The 20,396-nt window shown below is 43.8% G+C and overlaps 2 protein-coding genes across 3 annotated transcripts in view; one reads left to right on the forward strand and one right to left on the reverse strand.

Annotated features, from left to right (window-relative positions):
- Positions 1-5,175: 5,175 nt before the first annotated feature.
- On the reverse strand, positions 5,176-5,889 carry Rgs9bp (regulator of G protein signaling 9 binding protein). Its single transcript, XM_076837551.2, has one exon. It carries the CDS (start codon positions 5,887-5,889, stop codon positions 5,176-5,178), a length of 714 nt encoding a protein of 237 aa, XP_076693666.1.
- A 1,073-nt stretch (positions 5,890-6,962) lies between these two features.
- The window catches only part of Ankrd27 (ankyrin repeat domain 27), a 52,965-nt gene continuing 39,531 nt past the window's right edge, over positions 6,963-20,396 (forward strand). For both annotated transcript variants that reach the window (XM_076838696.2, XM_076838697.2), the window contains exons 1-2: positions 6,963-7,071; positions 17,829-17,960. In XM_076838696.2, the coding sequence (XP_076694811.2) occupies positions 17,859-17,960 (102 nt within the window). In that variant the 5' untranslated portion in view covers positions 6,963-7,071; positions 17,829-17,858. The remainder of the gene's footprint in view (positions 7,072-17,828; positions 17,961-20,396) is intronic.

Raw genomic sequence — 20,396 nt, forward strand, 5'->3', positions numbered from 1 at the left:
TCATTTCTCTATTTTTCCTTAGAGATCTTTCCCATTTGCCTAAGACAAACAAGCAGGGGACATTCAATTTTGCCTCTGGCAACAGAATATTAAAAGGACTCTTACACTCATTTGACAATAGGAGCTCTCATTTAGCTTATTTGTATAAGTTACGAAAGCCTTGAGGTTTTAAGATTCTCAAACAGCAATGAATACACATGTCCAAGATCTCATAGCACTTTGATGAAAACACCCAGAATCCTCTATGGAATGAGTTGGAAAATAAATAAATCAGAGAAATGTTTTTCCAGAAATCCACCTTGTCCTCACAGACACAAGAGCCACAGCATTGACCTTGGTCAATTCCTGAAAGCCAGAGGAAACGGTATTTGAAATATGACTTTGATCTGTGTTTAATCCAGTGGAAGTTCTCTCATGCAGGTACTGTTCTTTGTACATTTCTTCTTGAATTAAAAGCTGAGTATAATCATATTGTAGAAAAGCACCTGGAGATTTATAGTCTGGAAGTATTTCTTTTTTTTTTAATTTTTTAAAAAATTTTTTTTTTGGAATCATTTCTGAACATCTATTTATGTAACAAAATCTGTGAAGGGTAAATATGTTGATCAGGATGTTCACTTCCATTAAGATGTGTGCAAAGGAAATGAAGAATACTTTTTTAAGATCACAAGTTGATAGCTAGATCATTTGAAGGTGCCTTTTCCCACTAAGTTATAAAGGCTGCACATTATCTTTAAATTTTGGCCTATTGATAAGCATTTTAGTTAGAACCTGTGAACATAAAATATCATTTAAAGAGAAGATCTGAAGCTTTTAATTCCACCCTAGATCTGATGCCACATACAGAAACAACCCCTAATGTCCTCATGTTTCCCGACATTAGGCAGCTAATGCAGTTATAGTTCTGAGGCTGCCACCTTACTTACAGAATACCCTTCTTCCAGCCTCCGTGACAAATGACAAGGATTTGTATCTGCAGTTTCCCAGAATCCATTTAGGTGGCCTGATTGATGGGCTAAATAAACTGTTTAAATACATATTGGGTTTTACTTTGAGTCTGAATTTAAATTCCTCATCTAATTTAAACACAATAAATAAATAGCATATATACACATTTCCTTTTCTCTTTCTCTCCCTCTTTGTGGTGCTGGGGATCAAACCCAGGACCTTGTTTATCCTTAGCCCCACCTTTGCTTTTTAAAGTCCATCCTCTAATTCTGATGTGCACTAAATCACAGTAAGCTTAGTTATTTCTGATTTTTAAAATTAATATAGAGTTTTAAATAATTTCTTGCTAATATTAGAAATAACCATTGAACTGTAGGATTGCATTCTAATATGCACCAAAAACAACTAATAAACAAAACCCAAAGCCGAACTAACCAGCAAAACTCTTTCTTGTTTAACTGCATTCTATTAAACGCTTTAAGCTCTAGAAGGGAACTTTGAATTATACAGTCAAAACCTCTATTTCACAAATGAGGGATTTGAGGCACCCGGAGGTCAATACTTGTTGAGGTACTCAGAGGCAGAATTCCCTGCCCATCACAGCTGGCTGGGCCTTGGGGAAGGAGGCATACCCCAGAGGAATGTGGATATGAATTCTATAACATTTTATTTCTCAGATGGACACATAGGTTCACACTTTGAGGCTTGCATCCTTACAAAACATTCATTATAGAACGGAAGAGCACATTCTGAGAAGGACCCAAGTAGTTAAAAATGAATCAGAGTGCACATTGGGATACAGTATTACCAGGGTTCTCATTCAAACCTCTTCAATCAAAACTACTTTTTTAGTCATTCAGGGTCATACAACTTTTTTCAGTCATTCAATATCACATGCTATTTATGTAGCTTACTGTAAACGTTAGATAAATCATGTTTTATTTTCAAGAAATGCTCTACTTTTATACACAAAAATATTTCCCTTTGTGGCATTTAAATGCCAGGCATTTTTCTCCTATAAATATTATGATTACAATTATTTTCATTTTACTAATAGCAGTAGTTTAGAATTTAGTCTTCTGAAAACATAGTTCTCCTGACAGGTGCCTTGACATTCCAAGTTCTTATCTTTATTGATTTTTTAAAAAATTACCATTGCATCATGGTATAGTAGAAATTTAAATTTATTATTTAAAGTAGTGATTTAAGTATCAAACGTCAAAATTAAGTCAGGCTTCTATCAAAAAGCAATCTTTTGAATTGTATATAGAAAAGGAGAGCAGAAGCTCGGTGTGGCTAGCACTCGCCTGTAATCCCAGCGACTCTGGAGACTGAAGCAGGAGGATCACAAGTTTGAGGCCAGTCTCAGCAACTTAGCAAGACCCTATCTCAAAATTTAAAAAATAAAATGAAAATAAAAAGGTCTGGATGTATAGCTCTGTGGTAAAGCACCCTTGGGTTCAATCCCCACTACCAAAAAAAAAAAAAAAAAAAAAAAAAAGAAAAGAAAGAAAGAAAGAAATAAAAGAAAAACGAAAGAAAGAGGGCAGGGAGCAATCTATTGCATAAGGCAGAAAGTGATTTTGCATTTGTCATAGCTGAAGTTCCATAGGTTAATAAGCCCAAAGGATAAATATATTTATTGTAATTCAGCCTTTTCTTTTTGCAACATTTCATCACGAATTTCATTGAGCAGAGATCCTCAGAGCAGGTGCACATCTGATTGCTCTTATAAGACCCAAGGAACTGGCAAATGGATGGAAGGAGTGACATGGAAACTTGTTTGTCCTATTTACTCTCAGCGGATTACCAAATAGCAGATGGATTGTTTTTAAAACAGGTTCTACTGAATTTTTTTTTCATGACCCAAAACATCCTGAGAAGAATAGAGGTTGCAGTCTTCAAAATGGCAGAACATCTTTAGGGCTTTTTTGTTTTTAAATTTTTTTTTAGTTATTGTTAGACCTTTATTTATTTATACGTAGTACTGATAATTGAACCCAGTGCCACATACATGCCAGACAAGTGTGCTACTGCTGAACCCCAGCCCCAGCACCTAGGGCTTATTTTTTAGGGACGTTTTTCAACACTGGTTTACAAAGTGACTAGCATTCTCTTGCTTGAGAGAGATTAGACTTTGGAGAGGGCCATAGACTCATGTTGTGTTGTGTATGGGAAATTTAAAATCTTTCTACCTCATCTCCAAAAGCACCCTGGCAAGACAGGTGCAAGAGAATTGGAAGTGGCCCCTATTCAGACTCATCCAAATTGAGTGAAGCAGAAGGAGCTTCTCTTAGCAATTGTTATAAGAGGTTTGGTCAGCTTAAGACCTTGTGGGTTTTTTAAAAGCATGACCACAGGCATAAGCTAACAGATTCTGTTTCCCTACCTGGTGCTAGAATTTATGTGTTGAAAAGGAGTGAAATTGGGCTAGGATGGAGGATAAGGAGCAGTCCTCAGGATTGGGTGCCCAGACAGGAATCCAGCTGCTATTTGCTTCTGTCCCTTGGCCCTCCAAGCTGCTCTTGTGGAAAACTGCCAATTCCTTCCACCTGATCCCCTTTCTCACTTCTGGGGTGAGAAAGAAAAAAAAAATCTGTGTTGGTTTTCAGCCAAACCAAAATCTCTTGATTTTGTTCTAAATTATCTCTAGAAAGTTGAATGCATCTATTTTCTCAGCCTCATGTCCCCAAGAATGTGACAGAGCTTGTCTGGACCCCAAGCAGGAGGTGGAAGCACTGTTTAGGCAAATTCCTGCCTGGGACCAAGGGTGCTTTCCACATTTCCTTATTTATGGATCAAAAGAAGCAAAGACAGTTTACTTCTTACATTAACCTGTGATTCCAGTACTGATCCTACAACATCAAAATTCAATCTGTATTCTAGAATATAGATTTGAAAAATAGGTGCAATTACTTATTTTGTAACCTAAGGGTACATAAAGACCTCTGACTCATTGGCACATATGAATTCGTTGTCCAATGCTTTCATGTTGAAAAACAGCTTTGATAGCACATGATGTGGTAATGTTATTTTTTTTTCAAGATGTTTATATACATATGTATATTTAAATATGTATACACATATATACTTAAAGCTTCTTAAATTTCAATTTAAAGCAGTTACATTCTAATCCAGTGTCAGAGCTCATTGACTCAAAATCTCTGTGGGCCAGTAATGCCACATGACCAGACAGTGTGGGGGGTCAGGGAGCAGTCCTTCTTCCTCCAAAGCCAACCATCCTATTGGCTGGCAAGCAAATTCCGGGATAAATAGGATTAAGTGCTTCAAAGAGGATTCTCTTGCCCTCCCTCAAAGGAGGATCAAACACTCTGGTCTAGTTCTGCAACAAAAATAAGCCCCTGAGAAGGAGAAAGTGCTTGTTTACATAGCATGTGGCCTTTCCCAAAGCCTCCTCATCCTCTTTCTCCACCATCCAAGGCTGGCTGGGGAGAACCCTTCTTGGCAGGCAGGTGTGTGCGGTGGATCCAATCCTGCTATATAGCAGGTTCAACCAACTACTTTCTTTGGTTTCCTAAATAGGGTCAGATCTTGTAGAGCAGCGGGAGGTTAAGACCCCAAATCTCTTTTGGTGACTAATGGATCAACTGCCATAAACTGGGCCATAAGAAAGCACTTTGTTTGAACTTCTAACTGCACATTCTCTTAAATTTAGGCCCCAAAGGACTGAGGTAATAATAATAATAATAATAATAATAATAATACCTGCTTACATCTTATTGCAATTCGTTTCTTGTCCAGGAAACAAATCAGCCACCTACAAACAGCAAAACCACCCACCCTCTTCATGCTTCATACCACCTCACCCACTTCTCCAAACTGTCCCATGCAGAGAGTGGGAGATGACTGCAGGAGTGGGGCACCAAATTTGGACTCCATGTAAAAACGTCCCAGTAGCACACGCGTTAACCCATTAACTCAAAGGAATCTGGGGTCACTATGGATCATTTCTATTAATAGGGAATAAAGCTCCTGCAGATATTAGCGGTAATGCCCTGACAGCTCAAGCAAAGTTAACTCCTCCCGGGCCAGCAAAAGAAAACCATGTCCTGCCCAGGCAGAGGTGTGCTAGAAATGCATATACACATGCGCACACGGTGTTTTTGTACTGCTTGCCTTAACAGGCCAGACTGCAAAGCCCATTTTGAATCTTGTTCCCTGAGAGAGAGCAGGCTGCAGGCGGTGGGTAGGGGTGGCCGTCAGGCGTCAACCTAGCTTTACCACGCTCAAGGCTAGGGCCACAGCCGCCAGCAGCACGGCGCTGAAAAGAGTAGCAGCCAAGGCCTTGCTGGGGTTGCAGGATCTCGAGCGCTCTTCTACAGACACGGCGCCGACGGAGGAGGCGCCCATGCTGTTACTGGACAGTAGTTCGGCGCCCGCCGTCTGCTGGGCCTGTACTGTCCAACGCGGCACGTTGACTTTCATTTCCATATCGTTGATCATCTCGCCCACCTGAAGGACCTCGCGCTCCAACTCCTTCAGATCTGAGACGTCAAAGTCGCGTTCAGCCTGGTGACTTAGGCTGCGGGCGCTCAAGGCGCGCGCTGCTACCCGGGAGGAATCACCAGTTACACCGGTGCGCACAAGCGGCCGCAGAGGCGTATGCAGCGGGAACGCGGCTCCCAGCGCCAGTGCGCGTTGCATGTCGGCTTCCAGTATGTCCAGACAACCAGAGAAGGCCACCCAGAGGCGCTCAAATTCCGTGCGATCCTCCGCGGTCAGACCCCGGTTGCGCAGCGCAACAGTCAGCCGGGCACCAGTGGTCACCGCCAGCTCCCGCGCCTTCTGGCGGGTCTTCTGTAGTTCCTCCCTCAGGTTCTGTGAGTCCGCCGAGCCGCCGACGGTCAGCACCAAATGGTGGTAGCAAGCGGTGGTCTTGTTGAGCGCGTCTAGCAGCGCCTTGCATTCCTCTCTGGCCATGGTGGTGCGCTCCGTCGGGATCCAGCAGCCCGCACCCCTCTCACACCCTCAGCGCGGCAGGACGCTGCCAGCCCAGATGCCACCTTTGAGGTGAGCGGTCCGAACACTCTTCATGGCCCGTGATTCGTTCCGCGTTTCAGCACCTAGCCGCAAAGCTCTCCAAGGACTCGCGACTTGCACCTCCAAAGACCCAGCGCGGAGAGGGAGTTGAGTCAGCTGCCTCCCATTCGCTTGTTCATTTTTTCCAGACGCGCTCCGAGGCACACACTTATCTTTGCACGACCCTTGCTTCCCCAGCGGCTCCCTGAGAAGCTCGGAGAGCGAACCCCATCCTCCTCTAGAACCACCCCAGGGCTAGCGGGCCGCCCAGCTGTGCGCTTAGCCTTAGTCGCTGCCAAGGGCAGCCGGATCGGGTTTCGTAGGACCCGCCCACCCCAGTCCTCGCAGTGTGCTTCCACCCCCCCGGACCAGGAGTAGGCGGAGCCCCGCTCGGGGAAGTCACGTGTGGGTCTAGCATCTCTACCTCCTCTGCACCCCATTACAGTTCTGGAATGTTAAGACCAGCAGTTACAACCTTTCTTTATTGTGCAGATGATGAAACTAAGTCAAGAAGAACTGGGTAAAAAGTCCATGCAAGCGAAGGGACTAGAACCCAACGACAGTGACTCCCAGATCCTCTAGGCAACAGAGTGATGCGCCTCGTAAGACTGGGTACTTAAGTCCCGCAAAGCGAGCAGCGACTAGCAATCCGCCCGGTGGGACAATTTCCCCACGGGGTTCTTTTTCCCCCTCGCAGTCCAGCCTCCTTTCAAAAAGCTAGCTTGGACCCCACCCCTAGTGTCAGATCTGCCCTCGGGCCCGCCCCTTCCATTCTGGGCACGCGCAGTCGTTGATTCTGGGCGGGGCTTCTCTGAGTAGGAAGCGCTGTGAGTTGCCTGAGTACCACCCCCGGCTGGGCCGGACTCAACGATTGCTTCACGTACACGTCACTCTGGATAAGGACGGCCGCTTATTGGGCCGGGCGGGCTAAGGAGCGGCTCCGCCCAACGGCGGTGTAAAGGGGTGGGCTGTGGAGCCGAGCTGCCGCACAGGGGTGGTGGGCACTGAGGTCCCAACAGAGGGCCTGGAAGGTGCTGCCGCAGCCCAGAGATGGGCGGGGAGTGAAACTATGTAGCCTCTTAAGTAAGTGTCCTCCAGCCTGTCTCTTCTCGAGCCTTCCTTCTCTCGGGACCGCGTCGCCTCGGGGCCCTGAGGCCGGGCGGGGCCCGGGAGTGGGAAGGGGGAGGGGCTCCCTCCTCTCGGAGCCGGCGCCCCAGGCTGGGCTTCTGGGCCCCGGACGGCCCTGGCCGCCTTCTCCCGTTCGGGTCCGCAGCCGGGCGCGCTGTGTCTACTACGCTCCTGTGTCGAGAGGGAAGGGGAGGGCGGCGCGAAGAATGCGCCCTCTGACCCCCGCGGTCTGGGACAGGCCGGCGGGTCAGGGGTGCGGGGAGCTAGAACTTGGGGTAGTGGGCGGGGACCGTGGCTCACGCGTGGAGTCGCTTCCGCGGTTTTCTAGCGGCCTGGGGGTACTGGGAGCGGGAGGCGGGGGATGCGGGTCGTGGTCCTGGAAGACGACGAAAGCGGAGCGGGGAGTCTCTGCTTGCTTGCCTTTCTTGGAGCGGGGTCTCCTCGCCCACCTACGTGAAGATTATTGGAGGAAAACTCTTAAGCACCAAGAGATGTTCCAAACTCTGGGTCTGTTTAGTTTATTCGTTGAAGATGCCCAGCGGCGCGCTCGCGTGTCGATCCTGGCTTTTCTGGCTGCCGCTCGAAGTGCAGGGGATGTGGGCACTCGCGGCCCATGCCGGTGGTGGGAGCAAGTGGTACATCTTCACTGTGGGTTTAGGACCTTAAGGGAACGAGGGGTTGCAAGACTTGGGGGACTGTTAGGGTGCGCGTGAGCTGAGATTTTCAAAGTTTATGGGTTTCATGGAGAGAGGGCCTTGTTTTGATGAAATATTACACCCTTCCCGCTGGCCCTAGAATATAGCAGTGAACTTGAGCAATTTGAGATTCCTACGTGGGGCTTAGTGTTGTGACCCTCAAGAGGGTCTGGAGTGCTGAGTCAGTCCTAGGACTTGCTCTCACTCAGTCTGTCCTTTAACCTTCCCGCTGGCTATTTGGGAATAGAGCTTTGGGCGCTCTGGCCCTTGGCCATTCTTTGGGGAGGAGGGTCTCAGTCACCCAATGACCCTGGGGTAGTTTTCAGAACAGAATGAGTGGAAGAAGGGAAACCCCATCTGTTTGGAGAGCTTTGGGAATAGCCAAGGATGAGCAGGCTAGAAAGGTGGGCCGAGGCCTGCTGTGAGAGGCTTTCAATACTTAACAGAGACTGGGAGTCCTCACTGTTGGAAAGATCACTTTGCTGAATTTCAGGAAATCCAGGAGGCAGAAGCCTTAGGCTTTGGAGGAGGAGATAAGAGAATGGAGCAGGAGTGTGTGCTTCTTCTCAAAGTCTAGCGGCAATAAAGCCTTCCCAGCCTTGACTTGTCACCTGAAATAATACTGCCAGGCAGCATTACTGGGAAAGCAGGCAGTAGTATCTGCATAGGGTTTGGGGTCACCATCTTGGCTGTGCCTCCATATACCTATTGGACTGTTTGCCTTTATATGGGAGCTGCTGGATCTTTGTTATTGGTGCATCCATGTGCTGTTTAGTGTTTCTGTGGCATCTGCCCTGTTTGCACTTTCCATGGTTATTAGTTGCCAGCATTTGGCTTGTGTCCAATAACTTCAGCCTCTCATAGATTTGCGGAGGAATCTGACTACATGATGATACCAGACCTAGAAAGGATTTAATCCAGAAAAATTCAGTCCTCATTTGCCCTGAGGTTCTTTCCATATCTGAGAGATACTGAGAAGTGGTCCTTAGAGCACCTGCCCTTTAACCCAAGATACTGGCAGAGAGATGGGTGAATGATGGTTCTACCTGCAATTCTAGGAGCAGTGTGAGGGGTAGCAGTCTCCTCACCCCGCCTTTTTTTGTGGTATTAAGGATCAATCTCTGGGCCTTATGCATGCTAGGAAAGTGCTCTACTATTGAACTACCCAAGTATCTGGGATTACAGGTGTGGGCTCCTGTGCCTGTCTGATTGGGTGTCATTCTGAGAGGTGGTTGTGTTCTTCCAAATCTGCCTGCTGTCTCCATGGTCCCACCCTGCTTCTAGGCATGAGACTTTTCTCCCTCTCTTAATGCTGCACATTCCAGCTTTCATTGTGTTTGGCTAACTTTGAGCATTGTGTTTGTTTGGGGGTTTTTGCCTTTGTGCCTGCTTGGCTACTGCCTGGGGCTAGTCCCTCACCTGTGCTGTTAAGGGCAGTGGCTTTCCAGATCCTGTGAGAGATGATCTTTCCCTGAGAGGTGGAGCTTCTTCTTTTTTGTTTTATTTATTTTTTGAAGTTTTTTTTTTTTTTTTGAGCTTCTTCTTAACACCTCACTATCATTTTGTTCAATTAGATAAACAGTTGCTTCCTTCCTATGGTGAGCCAGATGCAGGGCCGAGTGTTTAAAGTGGAGCTTTAAGAAAAATATGGACAGGATCCATAAATGTTACAGGCCAGAAGGACATAAGTGAATATAACAGCATACATTACATCATCCAGTTGCTTCCACTGGTATTAAAAATAGATGAAAAGAAATTTTTTTCCCCTTCTCTTTTGGAATCACAAATTAAACCAACTGGAGAATGTTGCTCATCATTTGGAAAGTGTGCTTGGTAAAGTCTTTGGTCAGGGGCCTGGAATGGGGGGAAGCAGCCACAAAGGTGAGGTTTTGGCAGGGAGTGCATCTCTGGGAGTTAGAGACTTCTCTGTGCTGGATTCTGCTGAGCCAGGCTGCACTCTGTCACCAGATGGTTCCTGACTACCCAGACTTAACCGGGCTGGCAGGGTGGTCGAAGACCACAAAACCATGAGTGTGCATACTGTCTTCCCAAATGCCCATACTAATTTGAGGCCACATATGTCTTTCCTGTTCATAGAGTAACCTCGATAACTCACATTCGGGGGTATTTGGTATCTCTAACCAACTGCACTAGATTTGTTGTAAATGATGCCATCATTTTGAGCTCAGGCAGGGATGGTATTTGTTTTTTAAAGGAGTTTTCTAAGAGAATTCACTTTCCAGCTTTATAAGGAAAATTTGTTTTTATTTGTGTGTGTGTATTTTAAAATGAAATGCTCATTCTTGGAAATAAAATTATCAGAGCATTAAATAATTTTAAGCAATTACCCATAAATATCAATTGAACTTTGACATTAACCCCGGGATTGTACTTGATTACTACATATTGTTGACTCTAGGACAGAAAAGTTGAGAACAGTGCTGGACAGAGCTCTTTGAATCTTGACTCCTGGACAGGGTTTCAGGTGTTGGTGACCAGGGGGACTGATGTCTAAGAGAAAGCAGATGACTTGGGAAGATAACAGCAACTCTGTCTGCTCAAGCAGCAGTGCTAAGAACCTTGTGTGCTTACACACTTCACATGTGTGACCTGAATGTTTGGATGTGGCATTCAGGGCCTTCCCTTTCCTTGCTGTTCTGTCCCCCTCTGACCTGCAGTGCTTGGATTCTTTCTTCCTTTTTTTTTCTTGTGATGCTGAGGATGAGCCCAGGGCCTTGTGCGTGTGTGCTCTACCACTGAGAGCTCCACCTCCACTTCCGCCTCCAGTCTTCTGCTTGGATTCTTATGATTCTTTGGACTCATCTCCTCCTTTAGTTAAAAAAATAAAAAAATTTTACTCTTGGGTTTTTGTGCCCACATGGAACCTGTCCCTGCATCCTAAACCTTTGGTTCCTATGTTGTCCCTGCCAGGCATGCCTCCCCCTCTCCACCTGTTCCCCTTTCTGTGCTGCTCCTATTTCTCTCTGTCCCTTCCTCCCAGCTGGTTTGTTAGTTCTTCCACAGAAGCGCTCCCTTGATACTTTCGTCTTGGGAATGGAGGTTTTGGAGCTCTGCCAGCACCTTGTCTGAGGAGCAGGAGTGCCCTTTCCCAGCTTTAGTCTGATCATACTTTGCATCAAGTTTCTCACATGTTTTTTGTCCAAAGCACCTTTACTCTTTCACTCTGCCAATAGAACCAACTGTGTTGGGAACCATGAAAAATGTTATTTTTTGTGACTGTCCTGGCAAAATTGCATCATTCAGTTGTTCTGTTGGGGACTCATAAAAGGATTATCTGGGTTCTAGTAATAATTGAATTCAACAATAAAGTACCTGAACTGTTGCACAGCTCTCCCTAGGGCCCAAGAAGGGATTATTTGTAGCCATTTTTATGTTAGACTCTTCGTCTTAAGAGGATTTGCAAGGAGCTCAGGGGTTTCCATTAGGCAGACCCCAGGGAGTCTGCAGCCAGGACAGCTATGGATGGATAAAAGAGATTTGGTGTGGAGCCTGTGTGGCTGTCATCCAGGTAAATAAAGCATGGCTCCTATCTATCTGTGGCTCATGAAATAACCCCTTTCCATGCATATTTACATAATGGACATAGTAGTTAAAGGGACAAGTTTTAGAATAAGTTTTGACATCTGTGCCACCTTCAGGAGCTAGCTAAATCTCAGTTTCTTCATATGTGACATGGGACTAATAATATCTTACCTGGAGTTATTTTCAGTATTAAAATGGGATGAGGATGTATAAAAGTTATCAGTGCCTGGAACAGGGATATTCACAAATGGTGGCTGGGTTCTCCTCTCGCCCCCAACCCCATGCTGGGGATTGAACCCAGGGCTTTGCGTATCTAGACAAATGCTCTACCACTGAGCTACATCCCTATTGCTGTTTTTTCTTTAGTTATCAAGGATAGAATTCATAATGCCTTTAAGCAAAATGTTCTGGTGTCTTCCCAAGGCAGCATTAGAGAATATTGTTACATAGTGAGACAGTAACTCCATTTTTCATTTATATTTCATTCATCTTGATTGTATCAAGAGTAATAGTGTCCTCTAATAGCTGCTAATTTTTTCTTTATGATTGAGAGAAGGCTTCAGGTTTCAGCCCAGAAGCTCTGACTGGCAACAATATCTAGTAAGGTGGGTTTTTTTATGGTGGGTTTTTTGGTACTGGGGATTGAACCCAGGGACACTCTATCACTTAGCTACATCCCCAGTCCATTTTATTTATTTTGAGACATGTTCTCAGTAAGTTGTCAGGGCTTGCCTTGAACTTGTGATCTTTTTGCCTCAGCCTTCTGAGTAGCTGGGATTACAGGTGTGCACCACTGCACCCAGCTTCTAGTGAGTTTTTTTTTTTAACATTTAAAAATTTTTTAAAATACATTTTTTAGTTGTAGATGTATATAATACCTTCATATTATTTATGTATGTGGTGCTGAGGTTCGAACCCAGTGCCTCACACATGCTAGGCAAGAGCTCTACCACTGAGCCACAGCCTCACACCCCCTAGTGAGGTTTTAAATAACATCAATTGTTTTGAAATTTTTAAGATTATCTTCTCTTTATGGGAAATGATTATTTAATGTTGTGGGGTTTTTTTTTGAAGGAGATGTTTAAAGGAACATATTAAATAACAACTATTATGTATAAGTGTGCAAGTTATTCATTGGTCAGGGATACTTGGCCAGCAAAGTTGGCAAACTTTGGCCTGATACACAGCCTCTGAGTTGCTTACCACACCTTGTGCCCTGGCACAGGACTGCATGCACTGGGAATAGAGGTGCCCTTTTCTAATTCTTACAAAGACACCGTGTGAGCCAGCAGTAACTGGGTAACTGGTGGTTCATGGGTTTGCAGTAGGTCAAAAATAGTGAAGGTGACATGTAAATTATTCTTGTGAGGATCCTGCAGGCAGATTCTCCACTGCACATACTGAGGTGGAGGCTCAGATAGGTGGAATGACATGGTTACAATTCTGATCTCTTTTTCCTCTGCCCATTTTGTGGATTATCCATCTGATAACTCAGTAGCACACTGACCAGGGACAACGGAAGATCAGTTGTAGAATGTTTCTACCATGTATTCACATTAAATAGCGGCAATAGTGGTTCACAGACAGCAAGATCCTTAAAATAGCTTGTTTCCCAAAGTGAGTTAAACATTGATCTGAAGTCTTTTTTCAACCATAAGTCACATCAGGGTCAACTCTGGCTGCAGAAGTCACAATTGTGATGGTGACAGTGTGTTCTTCACTGATTCTTATTTGATCAACTTGGATAAAAGTCTGTTTGGCTTTTGTTTTCAAAATGTGTACAAAAATAAATTTAGTTTTTTAAAAAAACCATTCACAACAGTGGCAAAATCTACATAGCTTATATAAATAGTCTAATAAAAGTTGTATATATGGGCTGGGGTTGTAGCTCAGCACTAGAGTGATCGCCTAGCACATGTGAAGCCCTGGGTTCGAGTCTCAGCACCACATTAAAAAAAAAAAGACATTGTGTTCAACTACAAGTAAAAAAGAAAAAAAAGTTGTATATGTTTTATATGTGATCCTTATGGAAAAACTTTAATTGAAGGACATAGAAGAAGACCTTCATGGAAAGATGTACCATGTTTGTAGATGATAAGATTCATTATTATAAATGTATTGACCTTCCAGCCCATGAATTATCTGCAGTTCCAATAAAAATTTTAATGGACTTTTTCATGGAATTGACAACCTGATTCTAATTCATTGTAAAGAACGAGGAATAATCAGATATTTTTTAGACAATAAGGCAGGGGGAGGCCTTTCTCTGTGAGATATCAGGGCTTGATATGAAGCTGTAGTTAAGTGAGATAGGATGTAGTCTTGCTTTGTCTAGTACCACTGGCCACATGTGACTATTGAACACTTGAAATGTGGCTAGTATGAATTGAGAAATTTTGTAGGAGTAAAAAAGTTGTAAAATATATCATTAAAAAAATTTAAAAATAATTATTACATGCTGAAAATCTAATATTTTGGGTATATTAATATATGTAGTTTGGTATGGTGGTACTTGTCTGTAATCCTAGTTATTCAGGAAACTAAGGCAGGAGGATCAAAAGTTTGAGGTCAGCCTCAACAGCTTAGACCCTGTCTGTGAATAAAATAAATAAATAAACAAAGGGGTGAGGGATATGGGTAAGTGGCAGAATACCCGTTTTTAATCTTCTGTATCAGAAAAAAAGATATAAAAGTGTGTTCAAATAAATTTTACCTATTTCTTTTTAAAAGTGCCTACTAGAAAATTTTAAATTACATGTGTGCCAGGCATGATAGCCTCCTGCTGTAGTCTCAGCTACTTAGGAGGCTCAAGTGGGAGGATAACTTGAGTCTCAGTGGGTTGGATCCCAGGCTGGGTGACATAGTGAGACCCCATCTCAAAAAAACAAAGCAAAACGAACAAGAAAATTACATATCTAATTATATGTGCTGTACATGTAATTGTATTTATCATGTATTTCTATTGGGCAGTGCTGGCCTAGACTCTTAAAACCCAGAAACAGGCCATACACACACGGGAATTGAAGTGTGACAAAGATAGCAGTATCAACCAATGTGAAAGGAGAATGTTCAAAAAATGGTGGAACAATTGGTTTACCATATGGAAAATAAATTTAAATTCCTAATTTATAGCATGGCAAAAATCAAATCCAGATGGACTGAAGACTGAAAGAGATATGAAAAACCTTTTTTAAAGATTCTTATAAATTATAGGGAGTATATTTAAGGCTTTGAAGTTGGAAAGAATGTGGTTTCAGATAGCCTTTGCTGCATAACAAACCGACCAAAAGTTAGTAAGTTAAAACTTCCCTAATTTCATTACTTCCCACTCTTCTGTGGGGTGGCTAGGTGGCCCTTCTGGTGATTTCACCTGGGGTTGCTGGTGTGGCTGCATCTGCTGGCGAGTTGGTTGTGCTGTCTGGACCATGTGGCCCCCGTCCCCCACCCCCCGCCCCCAGACTCCCATGGGCTTCCTTCGAGCATGCTGGGCTTGGTGTTCCAAGAGAACCAGAGTGAAGTCTGCAAGGCCTCCCAAGTTTGATGCTCTGGAAATCACATAGCATCACTTCTGTGTGTTGGCTGAAGCAGGTCATAGATTGAAAGCTGGCTCAGAATTCAAAAGGCAGGGAAATAGACTCCCTATTGGGGGAACAGTGAATTCATTTTGCAAAGGGGTATGCCAGAGGATAGGCGTAGATTTCTTAAGATCCAAAAAGTACTGACCATAAAGGTGAAGATTAGCAAATCCATCTATATTAAAATAAACTATTCCTGAAAACAACAATTTGGAAGAATTAAAAGATAAGTCATAGCTGGAAGCAGTGGTTTGTGCTTGTAATTCCAGCTACACAGGAGGCTGAGACAGGAGGAAAAAAGTTTGAGGCCAACTTGGGCAACATAGCTAGACAGTGCCCCCTCACACTACCCCTACACTTAAAAAAAATCAAGTCATAGGCTGGGAGAAGATATTCACAACATATTTACTATCTAGAGATATAAATAACTATGAATCATAAGGGAAAAAAGGCCAACAACCCATTACAAAAGTGGGCAAAAGACATAAAGCAATTTATAGAACCTGAAGAATGTTTGACTTAATTGTCAATTTTCATTAGAGAAAAACGGTGCATTCTAGTTTATACTCACAGACTGTCTTAGTCCCTTCAGGCTGCTGCAACAAAAACCCCCACAGCTTGGGCATCTTATAAACAACATAAATTTATTTATCACAGTTCTGGAGGCTAGGAAGTACAAGATCATCCAGGCTCAGTGGATTCCGTGTCTGGTGAGGGCTGAGTGCTTTCTTGTTCCTAGATGTCTGTCTTTTCTCTAACTCACAGGGCAGAAGGAGCCAAGGAGCGCTCAGGCCTCTTTTATAAGAGTACAGATCCCATTCATGAGGGCTCTGCTCTTGTGACCTAATCACACTCAAGGATTCTACTTTCAAATACCATCACCCAGAGTTTAGGATACACTGGGGGAACCTAGACCTTCAGACCATCGCACAAACTGACAAATAATCTGATGAAGGGCTGGGGATATAAGTCAGTGGTAGAGCATTTGCCTAACATGGGTAAGGCCCTGGGCTGTATCCCCAACAATGCTGAGAAAAAAAAAATCTGATGATACAAGAAATGTTGGTCCACGTATGACCTGAGAAAGGGAATGGGGGTAGGAAGTGGTCCTGTGTTGCCAGCATCTGCCACAATTGCAGGTGACTGCACCTTTTAGTGCTTCTCCTAGGGGCATGCTTCAGTGTGTGGAACACATACAAGGCTATAAGGGTGTTCTTGCGCCATTGATTATAATACTGAAAGGTGGAAGCAACTTAAATATGGGATGTTAGATAAACTGTGACACATTCACTTAAAAGAATTCTATATAGGAGCTGGGGATGTAGCTCAGTGGTAGAACACCTGGAGTGTATAAGACCTCAAGTTCAATCCCCATCACTGCAAACAAAACACAATTAAAAAAAGAATACTGTATAGCAAAAATCAGTGAATGAATATAAGCTGTGACTCAGCATGGAGAGAACTTGAAAACATAATGTTGAGTGAAAAGGATATGTTCCAGAATTGTAATAGCATGATGTCATTTTTAAAATTTTATTTTTATTAGTGCTTTGTAGCTATATATATGATAGTGGGGTTCATTTGTTTATATTTACTTTTTAGTTATAGTTGAACACAATACCTTTATTTTATTTATTATTTATTTTCATTTGGTGCTGAGGATCGAACCCAGGGCCTTGAACGTGCTAGGCACACGCTGTACTGCTGAGTCACAACCCCAGCCCCACTGGGATTCATTTTGACATAATTGCACATGCATGGAATTTAATTTGCTTCATTTCAGTCCCCAGTACCTTCTGTTTCCCTCCTATTCTTGGTCCTTCACCATTCTTCCTATTTTTGAAACCCACCAAACCATACTTTTACTGTTTTTTAATATGTACATATTAAAGGCATATAGACACGGGCAAGAAAAACTGTACATCAACTTAAAGATAATAGTTACCTTTGAAAGGGGAGGAGAAAATGAGATGGGGGATAGCTAAAGAGGAATCACAGTTTACTCTGGTATTTTATTTCTTAAAAGGCAAATATGGCCACCAGTTATAGTGGTGCAAACCTGTAATCCCAGTGGCTCAGGAGGCTGAGGCAGGAGGATCGCTAGTTCAAAGCCAGCCTCAGCAAAAGTGAGGTGATAAGCAACTCAGTGAGACCCTGTCTCTAAATAAAATACAAAATAGGCCTGAGAATGTGGCTCGGTGGTTGAGTGCCCGTGAGTTCAATCCCCAGTATGCCCCCAACCCCCAAAAAGCAAATATGGCATAATGTTATGATACAGTAATCCTGTGTAGTGGATTTGTGTTATTACCTAGTACTTTTCTGTGTGCTTTAAATATTTCATCAAAAGTACATGAGCCTTGTGGTAGCTCATGCTAGTAGTCCTAGTTACTTGGAGGCTGAGGCGGAAAGATCACTTGGCTCAGGAGTTCAAAACACCCTGGGCAACATAGCAAGGTCCCCCCTGCCAAAGAAAGTCCATGGGTATGTTTAGAATCATAGTTACAATCAAGTAGGATGTCCAAAAAGTAGACATTTAGGCTTTGCTGCAAGTTGGAGTTTAATAAGAGCCATTGAACACAGTTTCCACATTTAAACACTAAATAGGTCATCAGGGAATTGGTGGATTACATTTGATAATTCCTGATGGAGTGTTAAAAGTGTGGAGCAGAATTTAAAAATAAATAAATAAAATACCCGTGTGGAACAGAATAGTATGTGTCAATGATGAAGAGCTGGGGGTATAGCTCAGTGTAGAGGGTTTGCCAGCGTGTTGGAGGCCCTGGGTTCCATCCCCAGCACCTCTTAAAAAAAAAAAAAGGAAATAACTAGATGAAGACTTCTGTGTGGTATATATAAATCTGAAGGTAGTCATTTGCTGCTGCTTCTTCTCTTGTCCCAGGAAACTCATTTTGACCTTTCTGAAGTCCATATGGCTCTATATGATGAAGATCTCCTGAAGAATCCTTTCTATCTGGCTCTTCAGAAGTGGCGCCCTGACTTGTGCAGTAAGGTGGCCCAAATCCATGGCATAGTAAGTGCATTGATCCTGAAGGTTGTCCTGGCATTGGTGATGCCACGGATGTGGCGTCCGGAGGGGAAGTGTAGTGGGAGTCTGTTACAGACCTGCTGGGTTTAACTCGCCTCCACATCCTGCCCAGTGTGAGAATGAGCCCCAGGAGCTGCCATGAGCTGCTCCCTCGAAGAAGCCTCCTGCAGCTGCAGCCCAGTGATCCCTTCTCCCAGGGCTCCTCTCCCACCTGTGATGAATTGTGCCCTTTCATGGAGTGCCCAAGACGGTGCTGCAATCGTAGGTGCTCACCTCTCTCTTATTTACCTGTGGGCTTCTCGAGGACAGAGTCAGATTCCTCCTCAGGACCTCATCAGTTAGGAGGTGGGTGCTTACTCTCATGAGAGGACGAAACTTGTGAGCTCTTATTAATCTGAAAGGCATTTCCTAAAGGGGAAGATCTTCCATAACAGGCCACAACCTCAAAAGCCCATAGGGCCAGTGAGGAATGGGAGAAGCATGGAGGAGAAACGTAGGCTGTGGTGTGGACATCTGCTGCCAGGAGGGCAGGCAGGCCCCGGGTTGCATGTCTTCCTGGTCTTTGGGCCCCCAGACCATCTTTAGACAGCATTTCAGGATGCAGCATGCTGAACGCGTTTGTTGTGTGCCCTCTGCTTGAGACGTCTTTGGTCTTCTTTTCATGTGTCATCTCATACCTGTGCTTCCACTTATCCCCTGGTGGGACTCAACTCAGGCACGTTAGGCATCTGAGGATTCGAACCAAAGGAGAAGTAAGATTAGCTCAGGTTGGCCTCAGGTTCTTGGCTTCCTTTCTGCAAAACCGGAACTATCTTTCTCCTGACCTCTGTCCTCAGAAGTGTGGTTTCTCAGGTCCCTTCCAGTTTTTATGATTCATTTTGTGATTCATATTTTCACCAGAACTTTTTTTACTTTGGATTTTGGAAGTCATAGTTTGTTATTAAAAAAAAAATAGTGAATATAGCTATTTCCAAAGAAGGAAATTAAAATATCAGTGAAGTTCACCGTAGACATTCATTGTCATCTGTTCATCTCACAGTGGTTATTAAATGCTGCCACATGCCAGGCAGTACATTTGATGCTGGGAATTCAGCGAAAAATAGGAACACACGTCACTGTCTTTTTTTTTTTTTTGTATCAAGGATTGAACCCAGGGTGCTTAACCACTGAGCCACATCCCCAGCCCTTCGTTATATTTTATTTAAAGACGGGGTCTTTTTAAAAATTTTTTTTTTTAGTTGTACATGGGCACAATATCTTTATTTTGTTTATTTATTTATTTTATGTGGTGCTGAGGATCGAACCCAGGGTCTCACACATAAGAGGTGAGTGCTCTACCACTGAGCCACAACCCCAGCCCCAAGTCAGGGTCTTAATTAGTTGCTCAGGGCCTTGCTAAGTTGCTGAGGCTGGCGTTGAACTCAAGATCCTCCTTTCTTAGCCTTTCAAGCTGCTGGGATTACAGGCACATGCCACTGCACCCAGTCCCCATGACCATCTTTACCCTCATGGAGCTTAAATTCTAGCTAGAGAGACAGTCACACCCTGGGCAAATACATACTCATTACTGCAGGGGGACTTACCCAGAGGAAGGGGGCCAGATGCTGAGTGACCATGACACTGGGAGGACTTGACTTAATACTGGGGATAATTTCTCCCTTCTTGTCTCTGTTTAATGCTATTCTTTTAAGCATCATCTGAATAAGAGGGTTTTATCATATATAACTTTGTTTTGCTTTTTATAAATGTTATTGTAGTATTCCTTGATTTTTCAGTAAATTCTTTGTAAGTTGTCTTGCTGACTGAAGCCTGAAAGTGTTCCAGCATTTATTAGTTCCTTTCACCTCACAGGTGCTTTTTCAGCTGCAAGTAATGGAATCCTACTCAAGTTCACTTCAACAGGGAGATTCAGAGGGAAATTTTACTTTTTATTTGTTTTGATGCAGTACTGGGGATAGAACTCAGAGGCACTTTACCAACAAACTATACCCTCAGCCTTTAAAATTTTTTTATTTTGAGACAGGGTCTCACTAAGTTGCTCAGGCTGGCCTCAAACTCAAACTAGCGATCCTCCTGCCTCAGTCTCCCAAGTTGCTGGGATTATGGATGTGTGCCACCCATCAGAAAGGAAATTTTGAATAAGAACTTTGCCCTTTTGATATCTTCTTTTCAGGTACACAAATGAATGGAAGATTCTCCTTTAACTTGCTATCTCATGTTCTTACCAGTCTGGGCCCCTTACTCCAGCCCTTCCTGAGACCCATAGGATCCCCTAACTACTTGTGGTCTGTATTGAGTGACACTGAATTTCTGGCCTTTGGGAGTCAGGGAGGCCATCCTCCCAGCCCAAGTCAGCAGTGGGAAGGAGCTGCTCTCCTGGCATGCTCAGAGAGGTCAGATGGCAGTGGCTCTCTCCTGCCC

Source organism: Callospermophilus lateralis, chromosome 18, assembly GCF_048772815.1.
Source record: "Callospermophilus lateralis isolate mCalLat2 chromosome 18, mCalLat2.hap1, whole genome shotgun sequence".
Classification (NCBI taxonomy): Eukaryota; Metazoa; Chordata; class Mammalia; order Rodentia; family Sciuridae; genus Callospermophilus; species Callospermophilus lateralis.